At 42.4% G+C, this 21,987-nt stretch overlaps 1 protein-coding gene across 5 annotated transcripts in view; it reads left to right on the plus strand.

The window, feature by feature from the left end:
* Nucleotides 1-21,987, plus strand: part of fgd4a (FYVE, RhoGEF and PH domain containing 4a) — a 54,190-nt gene that overhangs the window by 28,731 nt on the left and 3,472 nt on the right. For 3 of the 5 annotated variants that reach the window (XM_086027668.1, XM_086027669.1, XM_086027667.1), the window contains 15 exons: nucleotides 9,114-9,266; nucleotides 10,682-10,877; nucleotides 13,824-14,247; nucleotides 18,471-18,560; nucleotides 18,661-18,806; nucleotides 18,975-19,131; nucleotides 19,221-19,359; nucleotides 19,824-19,882; nucleotides 19,962-20,108; nucleotides 20,222-20,394; nucleotides 20,745-20,775; nucleotides 20,886-20,966; nucleotides 21,076-21,201; nucleotides 21,413-21,550; nucleotides 21,641-21,781. In XM_086027668.1, the coding sequence (XP_085883794.1) occupies nucleotides 9,114-9,266; nucleotides 10,682-10,877; nucleotides 13,824-14,247; nucleotides 18,471-18,560; nucleotides 18,661-18,806; nucleotides 18,975-19,131; nucleotides 19,221-19,359; nucleotides 19,824-19,882; nucleotides 19,962-20,108; nucleotides 20,222-20,394; nucleotides 20,745-20,775; nucleotides 20,886-20,966; nucleotides 21,076-21,201; nucleotides 21,413-21,550; nucleotides 21,641-21,781 (2,201 nt within the window). Of the gene's footprint in view, nucleotides 1-2,541; nucleotides 2,649-9,113; nucleotides 9,267-10,681; nucleotides 10,878-10,900; nucleotides 12,451-13,823; nucleotides 14,248-18,470; nucleotides 18,561-18,660; nucleotides 18,807-18,974; nucleotides 19,132-19,220; nucleotides 19,360-19,823; nucleotides 19,883-19,961; nucleotides 20,109-20,221; nucleotides 20,395-20,744; nucleotides 20,776-20,885; nucleotides 20,967-21,075; nucleotides 21,202-21,412; nucleotides 21,551-21,640; nucleotides 21,782-21,987 lie in introns of those variants that run through there. The other 2 variants (XM_086027670.1, XM_086027671.1) reach the window with 2 other exon arrangements.

Below are 21,987 nucleotides of genomic sequence, written 5' to 3' on the forward strand. Positions count from 1 at the left end.
TTAAACGGTCTTAGGTTTAGGCTTCTCTGTACTTTTATTCTTAACTTATTGCAAAGTTTAACTCCATGAATACTAATACAAAAGCTCTTTTTTGTTGTGCGTGTATAGCGAACCTTGAAATTTAGCTGTCCCCTCAAATTATAGCTCCCCTCCCTTTCAGTAAACATTGCCTGTATATTTTCCGGGAATGAATTATTTCGAGCTTTGTATATTATTTTGGCAGTTTTGAATTCAATGAATTTAATAATTTTGGACTGCATGAATTAGGGATAGGCCGATATTTGACTTTTTGACCAATATCTTTTTATATTTTTAAAACTCTGCTGGCCGATAATACATTTAAAACTGTGGGAAGCAAAACAATATATGTGAAAGTTTACCATTTCTGTCATTATGAAATTTTAAAATTTTCATTTACTGTAGACAACTATAAGGAGCTATTTTTTTTTAAGTTTTCATTTAACTTTTTAAGACATGCTGATGAGCCTGGGTGCGCCTTGAACTTTTTGTTGGAATTTTATAGCAAAGATGTATATCATCAAAAATTTATAGTAATAATAAAAAAAAGAAATAAACATTGTGCAAATCTGAAAAATTGTTCAATAAACATATGCTTAAAGACGTTCCAACAAAATTAAGAGTTTTCATGTTTTTACTTTTTTTTTTTTTTTTTCAATTTTGGTGCCAATATCTGCGATTGGCTGGCAACCAATTTGGGGTGTCCACCGTCTACTGCTCGAAGACAGCTAGGATAGGCTCCAGCACTCCCCGCGACCCTCGTGAGGATAAGCGATGTAGATAATGGATGGATGGATGGATGATGCCAATATTTCTTTTTCACGTAAAATTAATATCTACTCCAAATATCAGTTATCGGCCTCCTTGACGAGTACCTTGACGGCCCTGAAAAAAACATGTCGGTCTATCTCTAGTATAGTATGTATGCAAAAATGTATCTACTGTATCTCTGCATTTGGGACTGATTTAAAACTACATGGAGCGATGCATTGTTTAAATTTTCATTTATCATTTTTAAGATATGCTGACAACCCTGGAGGTTCCCTGAACTTTTTGTTCCAATTTTATAACAGAGATGTATATTGTCCAAACATCCATCCCATCCATTATCTATACCGCTTATCCTCACAAGGGTCGCGGGCATGCTGGAGCCTATCCGAGCTGTCTTCGGGCAGTAGGCGGGGAATACCCTGAATTGGTTGCCAGCCAATCGCAGGGCACACAGACAAACATCCGCACTTACAATCACACCTAGGGGCAATTTAGAATGTCCACTTAACCTACCAAGCATGTTTTTTTTTGGAATGTGGGAGGAAACTGGAGTACCCAGAGAAAACACACGCAGGCACGGGGAGAACATGCAAACCCTACACAGGGAGGCCGGGGCCGGGATCGAACCCATGACCTCTGAACTGTGAGGCGGACTTGCTAACCAGTCGACCACCGTGCCCATTGTCTAAACATTCGTGTAATAATAATTTAAAGAAAAAAAAAAATAAACATGATGCAAACCTGAAAAATTGTTCAATAAACATGCTGAAAGACGTTGCAACAAAGTTAAGGGTAAATGTTTCTTTCGATTTTGATGCCAATATTGTCCTTTTTAATGAAAATGAATATCGGCTCCAAATATTGTCAGCTTAAAAATGTACTCTGTAACAGGGTGCAAACAATAAACCGTGATATAGCTGGGGTTCGCTGTCCATTTATAATTTCCTTTGTATCTGTCACTAAAAAAGGGGGTGTGGCTTTATCTGTCAATAAAATATTATAGGTGGGGCTTCAAAACGCTGTTTGCCGATAAGAACGCCAGGAGTTTCATTTTTCTGTTGTGACGAGCTGTTGGAGCTCAGCTGATGATTTATTTGTTCACGATTGTCCAGTTCCGTCAAGTTCCAGCCGAGAGTGCTCGGTGTGCAGCCTGCTTGAAGTGAGCGGCTCCCCGCACATGGGCAAGCTTCACCTCTTGAACATGTTCCCTGTATGGCTTATAGGGGAAGAATATGTTCTATGCGCCTCCTTTTTGTGGGGTTGTCCTCCATTTTAAGAAGTAATGGTACATTTGGTTCATGATAATCATCAGACTTACTGTATTCCTATTTAATTTTAGTATTCATTTTTGAGTCAAACTTGTTCCTTTCTTTCCGGCTTTTGTTTGCATTGTTTGAGCTGTCTTGTTTATTTTGGCTTGGTATGTTTGCGCATGTAATTGGCCTGGGGACTAGAATTTGTGGGTGAAAGAGTGTAAGCGTGCATGCGGATGTGAGAAAACATTCTTTGTTGTGGTGTTTTTAAATGGTGGTCTAGACTCTATGAGATAAGACTACTAGATTGCCTTATGACGTTTAGAGTGTCTCACTTATTTTTTGTAATTTTTTGTCACACTGCTTGTGTGTGTTTGTCTTTATCCTTTTTAAAGTCACTTAAAATGTAAGGTGTGTGTGTGTGGGAGTGAGGCAAGTAGGGAGGAGTCTGTAACCCTATTTGAGTTTCCTCACTGAGCGTCATTCTGCAGCTGCAGCACTGGAATCAAGAACTCACAGCACTTAGTGCATTTTGGGACACACACAACAGCTCACTGAGGAGATACACGACAACAAAGTGATCTTTTTTTTTCCTGCTCCACCGGGGTGAGTGAGCTCCACAATCTTGAGAAAATATGTTTTGTCATAGAGAGAGCACCTGTTACAATCTTCAACCTGCACTTTTCTACCTCAATTTTGATGTTACAGATAGTGAGAGTTCTCCGATAAGATGTTTGTGCACATGAGCCATTTCGTTGCTTAACGCGGAGGCGCATGCATCCGTAAATCTGCTCACCAGCACAATGTGACATTCCTTGTGTGGTGAGTGTGGCGAGACAACGTGGCGTGAGGTCAAAGCGTGCATTTCAAGCTCAATGTGATGGCTCCTATGTCAGAGAGTGACCGAAAGCACAGGTGCGCCTTTTGTTTCCCAACTGGAGCTCTCACACTGGACTAACACATCTTAGGGGGATGAAACCAGGCCAATCATGTTATACTATCAGGTGACAACACCTGAGGGAAATTATGTCATAAGTTGTTTTTGGCCTTCACCTCAACAGATTTCCAGCAAGCGTAGTAAAGGCCTGTACAGCTTACCATGTTATGGGTTGTCATGGTGTGAACATTGATAAGGCTTGCGTTTTTACAGAGGGATTGGTTGGTTAGGTGGTGTGACCTGTTTCAGCTGCGTAATTAGTGTGAGATCATAACAGCATTACACAATGTCATTTAGCAATTAATTCAACAAAGGAGATGTTACGTGATACAGCGTTGTCTGGTAACATCCGTAAAGAAGAAAAGCATTCAGATTTGAATCATCTTTTGTAATCTATTGTGGATTTCAATAACACATTGTGTGCTTTCATTGGACTGCATTTTATCCTTGTCCACCGCTTCGGTACCACAACTTACTCAACTAAAGGTACTGGTAGTGGTACACAAACAATAGTAGAAACATGAAAAATACTATACAGAACTGAACCTGGTCTGCCAAAGCGGGCTGAAATAGAAATGTAATCTCTGCATTGCAGGCATTGAAGCTGGTAAAATAGAGTGCACTACATGGTTGCATCCAGCAGAGGTGCTGTGGATCCAGCCTCAACTAGTTTGCTGAAAGGGGAGAGTCAACCCAAACGCTTTTTTCCAGAATATGTTCTATGCAGGCCCACTATTTGAAATACGGCATTCTGATTAATATTGTGTTTGTGGGATATAAGCAAATGCATCAGCTTTTAGCCATCTCAAGGGCGCGGCCATTTTGTCACTTCTGTCGACAGTCACGGCTCACCTGTTTTCTGAAGCTGAGCCATGATCGGTCGTTATCTGAGCCCTGAGCAACTTCGATGTCATCTTCAGTCGACAGAAGTGACAAAATGGCCGCCCCCTGAGCTAGCTAAAAATGGGTGGATTTTAATCAGAATGCCGTGTTTAGACTAGTGGGCCTGCATAGATGATATTCTGGAAAAAAAATATGTTTGGCTTGACTTCCTCTAACTCCTTTGTCTATACAATGACATGACAGCAGCTATTCAAAGTTGGCTTATATGTTATTGGCACCTTCCCATGTCTTTTGCTGCGTACATATTTGCCATTATCGTAGTAGAAGCCATCAGGAGCTTGGCACAGTTTAAAAGTAAATTTTGCATCTTCAAAACGCAACATGTTGTCATGGTAACATTGTTTAACCTCAAGGTCGAAAAGTGAGGGAAAGTTCGGCTTGACTTGAATATTCGCGAGGATCTTTGTTTTTCACAATCAAGGACCACTTGTCTAGCACATGGTCTGCTTTTTTCTTTCTTTTTTTTAATTGAGGCTTTTATTTTCCCAAGTTAACAAGTCTCAGATCCAGACAGCAGGGCTCATTCCTGCAGTGGCACAAACCAAGGAGGTAAATCAAAGCGTTTCTGCAGGGCGGCGCTGCCTGTGGCTGGTACTAATCGCACTCTGCCACTCAAGCCAGGGTGCTTTTAATGAGAAGATGCTCAAACTGAGCAACGCCAGTGTTCCGGTAAATATCTCAGAGAACTATTCTTAGTTGTCCTGTCAAGCTGTATTTTCAATGCAACGCTGTGTTAGTGTGGCTCTCTAAGGCACATCATTTGACACAGTTAGATGTGCATACTGTATCTTCCAAATGGAAATTCAGCAATACACTGTACATTCAACAAATGCATTTGCCCAAAGATAACATTTTACTTTCATATGTATCCGCAGGATTTTTATTATTCTGGATAACTTTGTTTTAATTGATGTTTTAAACTTGCTCTATTTTTCTATTTGCAAAAATGCACCGTAGCGAAACTATGGTTATGGCAAACGTATGCTAAATAGTGTGACACATTAAAAACAACCCGCCGGGCTGGGACAGGCTCACCCTCTGCCATCCATCCTCGAGGGTAAATGTGGCTTCTGGAACATAGTCTGCATCCTGGTGCTTTATATGGGATCCTGCATAGCAAAAAAATGGTGCTTCTGCACGTTTTCTCATGATCTCTTAATGTGACCGTGGGAGGCAAGAAGGGGCAAGCACACAGTGTTACACAAATTCCTGAGGCTGTCTTCAGAATTGATCGGTCATTTCAGAACCTCTTTTTTTAGAGTCGGCTCTCCCAAACACAGCGTGGAGCTGTTTCCACTCAGACGGTGGCAAGTGCTGCTGTCTTTAATTACGGTCAGCCTGTAAAAATAGTATCTGACTATATGATTCTGTGGCTTTTTTTTCTGTTTCAGACATAGAAATTGATATAGAGATTAGTGTGCAAAAAATACAAGGTCACTGCTCTGATTGACACTGACATTTTCACACACATTAGGTAATATGTGGAAAGGCGCAACACACTCTCCATGCTAAAATGTGTCAACTTGTTTTAGTTGGATGCAGTATATAATTTGCTATAGAGAGGAACAAACTCATGAGGCGTTGGATTAGTTTAACATGCCGTGTATACAGGCCTAAAAAAATGTAAGTAGCGATAAGCACTTTAGTCTGCCGTAATGGATCATCAGGTGTGCTGTGGGAAATCATCAAATGACTATTTTTGTGCCATTTTATTTTCCCCCCAAAAATATTCCATCCATTATCTATACCGCTTCTCCTCACAAGGGTCGCGGGCGCGCTGGAGCCTATCCCAGCTGTCTTCGGGCAGTAGGCGGGGGACACCCTGAATTGGTTGCCAGCCAATCGCAGGGCACACAAAGACAAACATCCGCACTCACAATCACACCTAGGGGCAATTTAGAGTGTCCAATCAACTTACCATGCATGTTTTCGGAATGTGGGAGGAAACCGGAGTACCCGGAGAAAACCCACACAAGCACAGGGAGAACAAGCAAACTCCACACAGGGAGGCTGGAGCCGGGACCGAACCCACGACTTCTGAACTGTGAGGCGGACTTGCTAACCAGTCGACCACCGTGCCGCCCCCAAAAATTTTCATTTGCTGAAAATAAGGAATCATATAATCATCAATACGATCAATAATAATGCACCAGGGTCCTCGAGGGTGCTTGGGAGTTCGCTCAACATGTGATTTGTGGACCATGGGAAGGCATTCAGCCGTGTCCCTCGGGGTGTTCTTTTGGGGGTTCTTTGGGGGTATTGGGTACCGAACTCCTTGATACGGGCTGTTGGTTCCCTGTACGGCCGATGTCAGAGTTTGGTCCGCATTGTTTGCAGGAAGTCGGATTAATTTCCAGTTAGGGTTGGACTCCGCCAAGGCTGCCCTTTTTCACTGATTCTGTTCATAACTTTTATGGAGAGAATTTACAGGCGCGGCCAAGGCGTTGAGGGGGTTTGGTTTGGTGACCGCAGTTTTGCATCTCTGGTTTTTGCAGATGATGGTGGTACTGTTGGCTTCATCAAGCCGCGATCTCCAACTCTCACTGGAGCAATTCGCACCCAAGTGTGAAGTGGTTGGGATGAAAATCAACACCTCCAAATGTGAGACGGTGACTGTTTACATGCAGTCAATATTCGAGTTAAGGTCAAAATTCTGATTTCGGAGTCATTCTGAAAAACCTGTTTACATGTGTGAATGGACAGAGGTATGCCCGCATTTGAATAAAACGAGTGAAACGGCGACGCACGGACATCGTGACGCAAATAGACGTCAGGACACACTGGAGACTACGTCTCTCGGCTGGTCTGGGACCGCCTTGGCATCCCACCTTCTAGAGCTGGAAGAAGTGGCTGGGGACAGAAAAATCTGGGCTTCTCTACTAAAGCTGCTGCCCCCGGCCAGCTACCCGGCCCCGGATAGGCAAAAGGAAATGGATGGATTGAAGGAAAAGAATGCATATTTGTTCATCTGTCTATGCCAGTGACATTTATTGACAGGAAGAACATTTAAATGCTATACATATACATACACTCACACATAGACTTTCTTATATTCTGAGGCAGCTCTCTCCTTAGCATTCTATGGTCCATCCAAGTTCACTTCATGATACTAAACAGCACCATGACTACTTTTCAACCTTTAAATAGACAGACTGAGTTAGAAGTTTGAAGACACCCATGATCCTGAATACAGGACACACCTTAGTGTAACATGTGCTATGGTGTAATTATTTTTTACTAAGAAAAGGCCTACCGTTCTTCTTCTCTTGGCCAGTTTTCCTTCACTTTTAAAAAAAATATATTCCTTAAGACCACAAAAATAAGGCAATCATATTCAAGTAGGTCTGGTGCATGTACAACCCAGACATTCCACCATCTTTAGGCAGTTATATTGTCAATTTCAGCTGACGAACTCTGTGTCCAGCCACTGAATGAACAAAAATAAATAAATACAATTACTGGCCAAGTATAGTGCTGTATTAGGAAGCTTGTTAAGTGTACTGAAGCATCCTTTAGAATTAGCTGCAATCCAGAGTTAATTAAAATCAGATCCAAACCATTGTTGACTGGATATTTAAATAGAAAACCAAATTCTTGCACAATTTAAGACAACCTTTCACTGATTATACCGACGGAAGCCTTCTTCCTCACTTCCACACAGAAAAGATCTGGGCTTTAGTGATAAAAGACTGACCCAAATGATAGTTGTTTGACATTCTGTGGTCTGGATGCTTTTAGGCTTTAAGAGTCAGCTTCCACAAATAATCCAGCACACAGTGTTTATCCAAACAAGCAAAGCAATGCAAGCAGAAAGATACTGTACACCGATTTCTGCACCCAGCTCTATATAGTACACTACTTGGTAATCACACACCACTTTCAAGTGACCACTTTACATGGAAAAAAAGTTGTAAACAATGAGATGGCCATCGGGTACCATATAAGGACACGTGCGTGTGCATGTGTGTGCGTGAGAGATAGAGAGCGGAGCGATAGATCAAGGCTACTGTTAACACTGCCAGTCTGTGTCTGTCGCCCCATTACCTCACTGTTGTCCAGCTAAATAAACAGCAGTGCTGCACCAGCTGGGGCCAGCTGGTTGGATGGAACCTCACTCGATCGTCAGATGGACAATTAGCTAAATCTGCCTGTCTGATACTCTCAACTATTATCTCGGGCTGATGACTGCAGTTTGAATTGATCTTAAACTGTCTAAATCCTGTCGAGGGGAGTGTTTCACATATCATAAACAATATGGACAAAAGTATAAAGACACGCCTCTTTATCTCCGCTCATGAAATAATACCCTCTCAACATGTACTAATGTTATTTTTTTATTTATTGAATGCAATTTAATGGTATATTTTTTTTGCTTGGAGTGGCTTTTTGGTCCATTGTGAAAACTCTCTTTGCCATTGAAGGGCTATGTTAAGAAGTTCATTCTAACTATTGATCAGGGGGTGGGCTAGCTTTCACTGGTCCAAGGCCCAAAAGAGCCTTTTTGAATGGCTTTGGTGTGGACAACCCATCAAGAGAGAGAAAAAGGATTGGATAGAAATCCCCACAGAAACACTGACATCTTGTCGAATATTTTCCAAGAGGAGTGTTGTAGCTGTAAAGGGGAGACAAACTTATGCTGGGTGTGTTTAAAGGAGGTAACAGCAAAGTGCCTCAATATAATGTTGACTAGCTTACTTGTTGTCGTTGTAGCAGTTGTGTTAACTTGTAGTTGTTGTAGCATTGCCAACAATAATAATCCACATTAGGGATGGCCAAGTAGTGATGCCAAGTATCAGTATCGGGTTCATACCGGCCTTATTCCCTGGTATCGGGTGTCTGTGAAGGATGCCGATATCAGCCACCGATACGTAAAACCCCCAAAAAATCAAGTACGTCTTCCTTGCCATCATCAGAAAGGTCTTTGTATAGAATATCTGTCATTGTGTGTAATGAAATGTGATGTATTGTTGGTATTAGAGGTATTGGTACTTGGTATCAGTATTGGTGAGTGATCAAGAGTGAATACTCGTACAGGTATCGCTCTGAAAAAATGTGGTAGCTAACAACCCTAAATCCACATCCTTCTTGTGCATGCAACACTATATTTGAACCATAAACACATATGAAAAAAAGTCTTGACAGGATACATAACATCACAAAATGCTTTCAGAGAACTTTACAGCGACTTTCTATTTTAATGGGCATGCTTCCTTTCTCCTTGTGTCCTTCAGCTGTGGGCAGTATTTCGCCATGCAGGCACACCGGTAACTCCAGTGTGCAGGCGTGTCTGAGTCGAGCAGGCAGCGTGGGCAGCGAGAAGAGCCGGGCCAGTGTCAATGGAAGAAGTTCTGGCAAGAGGCCGCTGTCACAGTCCAAACCACCAGGTACCAAACGCAATGATAGCTGACTTATGACTCCACTTAAAGGGGGGAAGTCAACCCCAAAGTTTTCCCAACAAGAATATGTTCTATGCAGGCCCACTAGTCGAAACAGGGCGCTCTGATTATTATTACGTTTGTGGAATATGAGTTAAGCAGCGGAGGTGGGCATTTTGTCACTCCGTCACTGACGGATGCCCGTTTTGCTGACGATTGACGAATGAGGCACATCTTTAAAAAAAGACTGGCTGACGAATGACAGGAGGGCTTTTCATCCGTCAGTGTAATCGTCATCAGTCACTGACGGATCATTACCTTCACTGGCGGACGCCCGTTTTCTGACGTTTTTTGGGGGGCACCGACTAACGGACCAACGGACTTTACCGACGGACTGACGATTACAATTCAGTTCGTCATGAAAAATGACGGACTGACGAATGACGGAGCAGCAAAATTTTGTAAAATGCCCACCTGTTAAGCAGTAAAATCCTCCCATTTTTGTCCATCTCAGGGGGTGGCCATTTTGTCACTTGCTGTCAACTGAAAATGACATCACAGCTGCTCAGGGCTCAGGTAACAACCTATCGTGGCTCAGGTCATCTCACAAAACAGATGAGCCGTGACTAGTCGATACCTGAGCCCTGAGCAACTGTGATGTCATTTTTAATCGACAGAAGTGACAACATGGTCGTCGCATGATATGACTAAAAACGGGTGAATTTTGCTGCTTAACTCATATTCCATAAATACAATATTAATCAGAATGCCACATTTAGACTCGTGAAGGCGCATAGAACATATTATTGTAAAGAATTTTTTGGATTGACTTCTCCTTTAAGTACATAGACGCTCTAAAGTCAGAGGTTACAAAAAGGCACAATAAACAATGCATTGACAGACTAATTTATCAAGTCATTGTTTCCATTTTAGGCATAACTTTTTTGTGTCATAACATCCCTCATTGCATTTTCACAATTCCATATCGTACTTCATACATCAGTCACAGTGTGCACTGTTTACCAGTGCACACATCCCACCCAGCGAAGGGGAGCGGTGAAAAGAGGAAGCGAATGATGTAAGTTGTTTGGAGACCAGTGAACGTTGACCTTTGTTCCTCTTTCATTTTCCCCGGTTAATCATTCTACATAGATAAGACACACAAGGTGCTCCTTATGCAGCCGTTAATCACGCTGAACATTTAGCCGTCAAACATGTGAACTCCTGAGGAATACGTTACTCATAGCAAATGGAGCATCCTTGTTTTATTGAGTTTTTCTTGCTGCCCCCTACGTAGTCGTCACATAGCCCGTAGTGCCCCCTTCAGCCCTGAATGTGCATTGCATCGGTTTCCCCCCTCAGGAAATACGCTGATATGCGTCCCAGCAAAATCCGGCATTATTTATTTTTTATTTTGTCCTTAGTGCCTCCCAAGCCAGCACACCTTCAGAGCCCGGTGACAGAGCTGTCATCCCCACTGGCTCACAACCAGAAACCCCAATTTAGACCAGGGATGGAGGAGGGAGGAGGTGGAGGAGGAAGGGGGGCCGCAAACCGGGAGAGAGTGAGAATCAAACACTCCAAAGTGTCAGACCTCATCAGCCGATTTGAGGAGAACAGGTAGGAAGGAGCCTTTTTCCTCTCTTCTGCTGTGTGGGATCTGCAAGCATAGACCAAGTCTATGTTCTGCCCATGATGATTCCAAATATGAACAAATAGTAGAGCCTTCCAATGGTTCATTTGTTTCTGCTGGGAATACGTGATTTAACTTGAACTGCTGCATCTCATTTCTTCCAATAACCTCACACGTAAGTAGTAATCCTCCAAAACGTACAGTATTGTAGTACTCTCTTTCAAAAGGGTGGATTTATCATGTTATTGAGTATGAAGATTGCCTATTGGTGAACTACTGTCTCTTGTTTTACTATCCTGGTAGCTAGTGGTGAATTATTATTAGCGGAGAATAAACAAGAATCAACAGTAGAACGTATATTGCGCTGTTTTATAGTGATCGAGCATTTCCTTAATACAGAGGTGATTTAGGATTGGTGAGCACAAAACTGTTTAGTCTTTACAAGAAACACAATCTTTTTTCTTTTTTTTTGGGGAGCGTAAACATTACACTGCGAAGAAACAGAGAGGGTCTTGTGGTCTCATGATTCCCTGTTCCAGAGTCTTCAGGTTCAAAGAGAAGCAAATTAAGTTGTAACAATCTGATGATTTTGCCTTGTAAAGGGAGCTTTTGTGTATTTTAATTAGAAAATAATATTTGATTTTGGTGATTCATTGTTGTATTATCGTTCTTTTATTTGTTGCCTTGTATGTTTATGTACAGCTGTGGTTGGTGTGCTCTAGAAAGAAAGTTGAGGACAGTTGTACGTACCATACTAGTTGCTTCAGTTGATCACGTCAAGTCAAGTTTATTTGCACAGCCCTCGGTCACAAAAGAGTCTCAAAGGGCTTCACAGGCTCTCAGCTCACAATGATCAACCACATCCCCTGTTTTAACCCCACTGTTAAGTTCAGAGTCATTGCCCCCCCTCAAAAGCTTTTTTTAAAAATCTTTCTTACCTGCTGTATGGGCATAATCCAGCCAACACAACAATGGCTTGATTTTTTTTTTTTTTTTTTTTTTTTTAGCTTCAGGGAGAGCGACGAATGATTTTCACACATTGGTTACCACAGATTAAGCCTGATAGTCCATTTCTAAACTTGGGAATGTCCTGCTGATTACTTAACACAATTGTTGATGTACAGTAATTGTAAGGGTCATCACTACTACGTTGAGTAGTAAATATCGGGATGCATGTGTTTTTGTTGTCCAAGAGGTCTGTGAGTGACTAGTTCAAAGTGTCCTTACAGTCCATTGTAGTGCTCAATGTACGTAATAACACAGCTAGACCGTTGCTGTCGTAATCACGACGACACCTACAAACGGAAAAACGTAGACTTCTCAACATTTCCTATAGCGGCCATGTCAAGGATGAAAAGCAGAAGTCCTTTGATCAAAGTGCTCTGACTGACTCGATGACATTAGTTGAGACAAGGCTCGGAAAGAGATTAGCGCACACGGTTAAAGGACTGTCTTTGGTGAGGGGATGAAACCAGATTTGAGAAGACGAGGGCACACCCGGCTCCTCATTCAGTTGTGGGAGAGCAGTCAGTGTCGGGACATGAAAACCAAGACGAAGAGGTATGGATCATTCAGCGGCACCACTCTCATCTGTCATTTTATCATATTCACTATTGTCATGTTGTCCCTTTATTTCAAACCCAAATTACATGTTTGCTTTTGTTACTAACCTCTTTGTTAAATAAGTCAAAGAAGGGTTATTGGAAGCTCATCGCAGGTGTCCTTCTACTGACTCTGACAGTAGATTCCAGGAGATCTGTATAATCACGTTGAGTCCAGTTTCTCTCTGACCTTTATTTTGGACCAAAAGAATTGTATTGTACAATTCTGCCCCATTTCAAACGTGAAATTAGACCGGGCGTGTCTTTTTTCACGGTGAATCACTACATGATTGCTGGGATTAGCCTCCGAGATGCCCTGCAACAAGAGAGACCAGCCTGCAGCTTCCGTGAACAGAATTAGCCTTCTAATGTCCTAATCTGGTTCACATGGAACTTAACGGCTTCAAGGCGGCCACGTGGCCAACGAGGCTTTGACCTGGCGAGACCGCTTTTAAATCGGCCTTATATATTTCCTCTAACGTTGGTTTGCTGGGCTTTATTTGCATGAAGAACTTCTTGTGTGCGGCAAGTGGAATATTCAGTAGCTCTTGTTCGCTCCGAGAGGTAAGGGTGTTGACGTTTCATGTTTAAACGCAACAGGGGACAGGCAGTTGCGCCAGTGTGTTGTTCTTCCTCTATTTATACACACTTCCTGTTTCTGCCGGACATGCAGAGCAACAGTGACCGCCTCAAAAAAATAACATTTGTCCGGTTGATGAATATCTGTAATGGTTTGACTGTGAAGCTTTTGTTACTTTGCAGCAAGAAATGGCAAGTATTGCGAATGTACTTTGTGAGGAAATGAGGCTTAGAGTGCAGTAGCACAATTATTTGGGGGGCCCTCACATTGAAACAGCTGCTCTCTATGCAGGATGCAGAGCAGCTGTTCGTGTGTGTGTGTGTGTGTATATTTCTGTTTATTTTTGCCACAATGTTTTTTTCAATCCCATTCATGATTATAAAGCAAATCGTAATTTTAAATTGCGCAGCCTAGTTTGTAACACAGGTGGGTGTGGAACTAGGACAGCTTTTACCTCTGGGGAGTGAGCTGCTCCTGTCCTCCTCATTACTGTACCTCAACACACATACACACGCGCACACACACACACACGTCCTGTGCCTCACACCAAACTCACAAAACAGAAGTCTGGAAGTCAGTGCAAGTTTTATTTTTAACTCGCATGCAAAGGATCTCCACTTACTCTTCCCCCATTTATTTCCTGATCGGCATGCCAGCTCGAACAGCTCCTGAACTAACCACCTTTTTTGGGTTGTTATCCTTTTTGTGTTCACACAGTCTTAATCAACTTGCCTATTTAATTGGTCTTGCAGCAACACGGGCAACAAGAGAGACAGCTCGCCATTCAAACAGAGCAGCAAGTCGGCCAACTGCAGCCCCGCACACCGGACTTCCCTCAAGCTGACGGAAGCTGCTAAGATTGAGGAGAACCAATCCACAGTAGAACTGGACTCTGTGTCATCCAAACTGCAGGATGCTCATATACCCACGGCTAACGGAGTGCTAACGCAGATGGAGCAGGACAAGGAGGAGGAGCAAAAGGCCTGCAATGGTGACAATGGGAAAATAGACAGTACGGAGCTGGTTAATGGAGATATGGGACGCGCAGACAGGAGTGACGAGGACTCTCATTCATGCAAGGGCAGGACTGGTTCAGAAAGTTCCCATGAGGGTGAAGAGAGTGGGACTAAAACGAAACAGGAACATGCGAAAGAAGAGGCGAGCACAGAGCAGAAGGTGCGTGCAAAACTGCTGTTTGTAGTCATCTATGTGTCATGTATTCATTGCCTGATGACAAATGATGAATTGCAGTCTCCTACATAAACAGCCCGCAAACATTCATGTATTTGAGTCCATACCACGAGTGCCTTTAAGACTATTACCGTATTTCAGTCTATAAGTCGCACCAGTGTACACTGAAAAAAGTTTTTGTTGAACTTACTCAATTTGATTTTGTAGTGGTTGCATGAAATATAAGCATCTGAATCTAGATAGATTTCTTAAGTAGACTATACATCTCCATCAAAAATTATCGGGATCCAGATGATTTTATTTTGTGCAACTACCTGATAAAATAAAATTGAATAAATTTAACATTCCATTTTTGTCAGTGTAGAAGTCGCATTTTGGGGGGTAATTGAGTTAAAGTGGAAGTTAACCCAAACATATTTTTTTCAAGAATATGTTCTATGCAGGCCCACTAGTCTAAACACAGCATTGTGATAAATATTGCATTTGTGGAATAAGAGTTAATACACCCGCTTTTAGCCATCTCAGGGGTCGGCCATTTTGTTACTTCTGTCGACTGAAAATAACATCACAGCCGCTCAGGGCTCAGTTAACGACCAATCACAGCTCACATGTTTTCTAAAGCTCAGCCATGATTGGTGGTGTCCCACATTCCAAGAAAATACTGGGATACATCAGAGGCTTTTGGATGTCATTTTCAATCAAAGGGGAATAAAGAAAGCAAGGTAAGCCTCCCTTCTAAAGCTTTCCTAAAGAAAGTTTAGAAAAAAAAAAAGGTGGGAGGAAGCGGTTGGGAGAGTCCGCCTGGCCAAAGATCCATGGCGTGAACATTTTATGAGTTATCATTGTACTGGCATGTGTGCAAATATTCGGACATTTATCTCAAGACCTCAGAGTTTCATTCTTCTGCTAGATGATTCTGATGAGAACATCAAAGGCACTTTTTCATAATGTTGACCCATTTATGGCCATGGAGGAACGAACCCTCAACTAGAGATTGCAGTTCGCCAAATCAAAGTGCAAGAGAAATGACAAATTGACTAAGAGCTATAACACTGGTTTAAGGTTGCTGCTAGTGTAGTGATTCATAGAGCTGCCAGTGTGATGACAGTGTGGAAGGTTGTCTGCACTGTCACTGACGGGTGACCAGGTCAGGTCTGTCTTTCACCCAATTTCAGCAGGGATAGCTTCCAGCGTCTTGCCTCTGAGCAGGCTCTGAAATTTAGTGGATGGATGGGTATTGTTTATTACATCACAGCAGGTCATGACAGTTCCTCGATAGTGGCGGCTGGACTGAAGAAAAACATAACGGAAGGACTATAATGCCGATTAATGCCGCACAGCATATCCTAGCAAAGCCTCACATGGTGTGAGAGTGTTACTGCAAGGAGTTATTTTTTGCAGAGGCCCAACAGATGTCGAATGCTTAAGCAGCTGAGTTAGCCCATGGGAGCCCGAGGCTTATGTCGTTGTCTACGGATTATAAATATCTGAGATCCAGATCGATGGTAGCAGTCAGAGAGCCACCGACTCGCACCTCAGCTGACCTGACCATTGACTGAACAATGAGGAGGAGTCTTCCATTAAGTTAAATGAGTGGCTTTGCTGCAGTTGCTGGATTTCTGATCAAAATACTTAGTCTCCGAAGAATCATGCAATGTACTCTCGCAAATAGTACGGTTAGTAGTACAATAGCATTAATTTAATTGAATATGGTGATGATTGTGGTCCAACTACACTGCGAGGTGATATTTTGCCCTTTCACAGAATGTCGCCCTTTTTATATATATATATATACATATATATATATGCTTTGTTGGGATTGTTTGTTTTTACCCTCCAGTTATTGTTGGGATCTTGATAACTGTCTGCCTCACAATGCTTCTCTGCCGTGTTTGACTCAGTGTTATTTCCCTTCTTCTATATTTTCATTTCCTGTTGAGATCCCAGCTTCGCTGTGTCCACTATCACCTTTGTGTCAAGAACACACTCGAGTGCTACATGTTCCGTACTGTATGAGCAATCAAACATCAGCGACTCATGATGGATTTAGTAGAGTACAAGAAATACATCTGCTTCTTTTCTCAACTGAATTCACGAACTGCCGTTTGTCAAGTAATTCAACAAATGCTGAGAGATTTGCACATGGATCGTGATCCAACAGAATCTTACATTTAAAAAAAAAAATGGACAAATATGATTGTACCCTTAACTTCATTTTACTTAACTCAAATGTTGTTGTAATTACAGACGATTTTACCTGTCAACAGATATTTTGGCCTACACTTCATGAGCAAACTGCTCCAGGTGTCTCAGTTTTGAGGAGTGCTTTCTCAAGAGGGCATGTTTCAGCCCCTTCCACAGAGGTTTAATGGGATTTAGATCAGGACTCTTAGAAGACCACTTTAGAATAGTCCAGTGTTTTGCTCTTAGCAATTGTTGAGTGTTTTTAGCTGTGTTTTTTGGTTCATCATACTTTTGGAAGACCCATGACCTGCGGCTGAGACCAAGCTGTCTGTCACCAGGATGTACATTGCTCTCCAAAAGGTCGATTGTACCTTGAACAGATTCAAGGCATCTTGTGCCGCATTTAGCATAGGAGCTCCAGAACATAAACCAAGCATTCTCCATCTTTACAGTAAAGAAAGTGTTGCATTCTTTGTAAGCTTCATTTTTGCAATTGTGAACACAGAGTTAATTTGCCTTGCCAAAAAGCTCCCGTTTTGCCTCATCTGTCCAAAGGAAATACTCACAGAAGCTTTGTGGCTTGTTAGAATGCGGTGTGGCAGCAAATTCAGTGCTGTCCGCATTGGTCACCTCCTAGAAAGTCTACTTTGGCTTTGTCTGACTTCTGAACATGTGACTGTTGTCACAGGAACATTAACCCGCTTGAGATGGTCTTAGAGCCTTTTACTTTGATATGCTTGTCTATCTTGTCGCTTGGTTTTTTTGGTCCATGTTTACTGTGGTTCCCACCATGTCACCAAATGTCAAATTACAAGTTTAAAGATACTTGTGATGCTAATTAGAGGACATACCTTAGTTTAACATGTCCTTATGGTCAAATTATTTTCTTTTCTAGGGGTACCCTCATGTACGTCCAGGCTTGTTTTATTAGTTTTTTTTTTTGTTTTGTTTTATGATTTGGATGGATAAATGGATAATGGATGTTTGGAGTTTTGAGATCCTTGTGCTGCCCACTGATAACAGAAGGCATTTTGTATCTGGGATCAGATCAACATAAATATATGTTGTAATGTTAAATGTATTGAAATTTGTACTAATATGAATTCGGTGCTATTTAGCATTTAGGATTTGCGACAGTCTTCACATTCACACAAGTGAATGTGTCATTTGACATTACTAAAGACAACCCAATTTAAGAGCTACAGACTGATGCCACACAATTGTACATTAGTTTAAAATCTTCTCTGAATTGGGCTGCGTGACTGTATTGGGTCCTATTTTCGTTCCCAGCGCAGTTCCAAAGCACAGACTAACTTTGTGCATGGATGGAGTTTTCTTTCTTTTGGTATTTTGCAAGACTTTGCACAGGTAGAATTGGGTGTAACCGGTTGTTTGCGCCGTTGTGGGATGAAAGTAGTCCTTTCTCGGGCGTTCCTAGGGGCATCCATCATTTGCATCAAAATCAGGGCGGTTGAAGGCGCATTACGTCATGCTTGACATTGCGGAAACAGAAAAAGACTCGCTGGGGTCCGTGCATGACATCAGGTAAACTGCAAGATCAACCCTTGCGGATGATGGAATTGGCCGTGCATGTGACATGGGCAATTGGAAACCGCCTTGCACCCCGATAGTGTGTCTGTGTGTTTTTGTAACCAAATTTGCAGATGCGCCGGGGGGCGCAGCAGGAACGCATCGTAATGCGTAGCGCCTCTACATTCACAAACACGCTAAACTAGAGTATCGTCCCACCACGAAAATGACCATGCGTGCCTGGTTTTCCGCCGAGCGCATACCACTTTCTGTTTCTAAATTGTCGGATGAGTCGGGGTGAAGCAAATCGCGTCGGAACACCCAGACAGGTGCAACACGGCCCCAAGCATACTAGACTCAACCTGCGCTGGCGCAAAAATTAAGTTACGTCTGTACGGGTGCCAGTTGACCAAAATAGGACCCGTTGTCTCATTAACGACCATGGTGTGACTTGTATGTGGAGTTGCTTTCTAATCTGTCTTTATCGGTTTCAGGAGACAAATGAGCAGAAACTGTTCAAGATTGCTAGTGAGCTCTTGCATACAGAGAAGGCCTACGTTACTCGACTCAACTTGCTGGATCAGGTGAGATGTCATGTCTTAGTATTCATCATATCACACATTACAAAAAAGCATGCTGTCCACTACATGTAGAAATGTGTTTAAATGTGATTTGCTGCTGCAGGTATTTTGTGCCAAGCTCATGGAGGAGGCAAATAAAGGAACATTCCCTGTGGATGTGGTCAAAAACATCTTCTCCAACATCTCCTCTATCAACACTTTTCACAGTCAGTTTTTGCTTCCTGACTTAGAGAAACGGATGGGGGAATGGTGAGTTTGGTAACTTCAAAGTGCTGATGTTTTTAGTATTATTAGTCTTTTGTGAACAGAACCACGTGAAAATCATCAATGCTAAAGCCAACCGAGCTTTGGGCCCTTACAATCCTCCAGGTTTTGAATCCCATAAAAAACATGCACGCTTTCTCTGCCTCGCCGCAGGGAGTCCACACCTCGCATTGGAGACATCCTCCAGAAGCTCACACCCTTCCTCAAAATGTATGCGGAGTACGTGAAGAACTTCGACAAGGCCATGGAGCTGCTGAAACAGTGGAGCGACCGATCTCCGCAGTTCAAGTCCATCATTCAGGAGATACAGGTCCATTACAAGTTGTTTGTTTTTACTTAATGGTAAAACACATTTGACTGAAACGCTCAGTAAGGTTCTAATGTGTTTTGTGTGTGCAGAGTCAAGAGGCCTGTGGCAGCCTTACACTTCAGCATCACATGTTGGAGCCTGTACAGCGAGTGCCTCGATACGAGATGCTCCTCAAGGACTACCTGAAGAAACTTCCTCAGGACGACCCCGACAGACGGGACGCAGAAAGTAAGAAGACAATCTCTTCTCGGTTTCACATACGTGTCAGGGTCAGTGGTGATGCTATATGCTAATGACGTTAGCGTCTGAGTGACATGTTGAACAAGCAATAGCGCTGCTTAAAATGACTACACTGGCCAATAACTACATGAAGATTCAATTCAAAGCCAGACACTGACGATCCAGTAAGGTGAGACTTCAAAAGAAATGCGGTTCTCAAGTCCTAGCTGGATGCTATCTTTCTTAAACACTGCTAAACAACTTAAAAGGTGCTAATTTACAACACATTTAAAAGAAAATCAATGACAAACTGTTGAGAACACACCCGTTATATCTGTTACATATTTATGCTCAGTATTGTTTCACCATTAGCGGTGACTCATCGGTCAGATTGTACTCTCAGGATAAAACATAAACCTTCTCTAGTGTGTGGTATGCGAATTAATAGCAAAGTTTCCCTTTGACTCTCCTAGAATCCTTAGAAATCATCGCCACAGCAGCGACTCACTCCAACAGCGCCATTCGGAAATCTGTAAGTCCACCTGATAAAACCGTCCTCTTCGCATTTAACAGCTGTGCCTCAACAAGACTCTGAATATTTTCTCATTTAGGAAAATCTGAAGAAATTGATGGAGATTTACGAGATGCTCGGCGAGGAGGAGGACATCGTTCATGCCTCTAACGAGTTCATCAAAGAAGGTCACATCCTGAAGCTGGCAGCCAGGAACACTTCGGCCATGGAGCGATACCTCTTCCTGGTAAGACCAACGCGACGGCCAAATGTGCTGAAGCTACACCGTGTACATTTGACATGTTCTTGCTGTCTTTGTACTTGTGTAATAATGTTCAACTATTTTTTTCTTTCTGTCAGTTCAACAATATGCTATTGTATTGCGTGCCCAAATTCAGCCTGGGAGGACCCAAGTACACGGTTAGGACGCGGATCGGCATCGATGGCATGAAAGTTCTGGAAACCACCAATGAGGACTACCCTCACACCTTCCAGGTTTCAGGGAAGGAGAGGACTTTAGAGCTACAAGCCAGGTACAATTACACTGAAATATTACAAAATATAATTCCTAGTCATTGCATCTAATGTCATCATCTGCCTTCCGAAACTAAAATATCTTTTGCTGGAGCAGCAGTGGAATTGTAGGTTTATTGCATTGCAAAAATAAGAAGTCACAACTTCTCCCACAATGATGTAATTGTATGTCATTGTATGTCAAACACTATCATTTCACTTATAAATGGAATGTTAGCCTAAATGAGCAAAGTCATTGTTCATATTTAGACCCTCTCAATGCCTTAAAAAAAACGTTATGACCACAGCTAACTACTATGGTGGGTGGAAGGAAGTTCACTGTTTTGAAGTACTTTATTCTGATTTTCAGCTCCGAGCAGGACAAGGCGGGCTGGATCAAGGTACGTGCGGTGACATCATCACTACCGAAATCTGATGAAGCCGTTCGTTGACTTCTACGTTTGTTTGGAAAGTCACGGATGTACAGAATGTTATATTTTCTGTCCTTCAGGCATTCCGAGAGACCATTGAGGTCTTCCAGCAAAAAAACGAGTCGTTCAAGAACGCATCCAAGGATGTGGAGGAGGTGTCGGTCAGTATAGCGTGTTTAGGAGCAACTCTCCTCTTGTTGGGTGGAACAACATGCACAGTGTTGTGTGTGTTTTATTTTATTCATTTTATTTTTTATTTTTTTGCTGTAGAATGCTGAGCTGGGAAAGCGAGCTCCTCGCTGGATCCGAGACAATGAAGTGACAATGTGCATGAAATGTAAAGAATCTTTTAACGCGCTTACACGACGGAGACATCACTGCAGAGCTTGTGGCTACGTAAGTGTATAAGCTTCAAAGCCATCACATGACTGAACAGCCGATTTATTCATAGCTTTTACATTTAATACAGAGTAGTGATACATTCTGCCCTTTTGGGCATTACTGCCGTATGCCGATGTGTATTAACGTGCTTGCCCCACCATTGTTATCCCATTTCAGATCGTGGCTATTGTTTGTGTCTCTCTTCCTTACATGCCCTTCTCCCCAGGTGGTGTGCTGGAAATGCTCCGACAACAAGGTGCCGCTGGAGTACGACGGCAACAAAGTGAATAAAGTGTGCAAGGACTGTTTCTCCATCCTGACAGGAGAAACTATTGCGGAGGGAAAGAAGAAAGGCATCTTGGAGGTGAGCACGGAAACATTTACATCGTCTCCACTTGTGGAAGAGTAGACCGTGCTTATTTGTGGCATTTTTTTTTTTTTTGCTTCCACTTAGATCGAGGCGGCTCAATTCACTGGCAGCAGCATCATGTGTGGCTTCCTGCAATACTGTGAGAAGAACAAACCTTGGCAGAAGGTGTGGTGTGTCATCCCTGAAAAAGAATGTTTGGTGCTCTACCTCTACGGAGCTCCTCAGGTAAAAGCATCATCGACAGTTGCAGGGAAAAATCACCTTTTGCTAAGACACAGTCCGGAAACACAGACTGGCCAATCACAGTGCAACACAGAAACAGACAACCGAACCTTTTTGTGGGTGCACCCCTTGAATTCAATGCTGTTTGGTTTAATTTTATATAAAGGTTTGCTCTTACTTAAAAAGTAATTATGATTAATCTATGTGAT

Source organism: Filicampus tigris, chromosome 4 (genome assembly GCF_054856515.1).
Source record: "Filicampus tigris isolate MCC_2025a chromosome 4, RoL_Ftig_1.0, whole genome shotgun sequence".
Lineage (NCBI taxonomy): Eukaryota > Metazoa > Chordata > Actinopteri > Syngnathiformes > Syngnathidae > Filicampus > Filicampus tigris.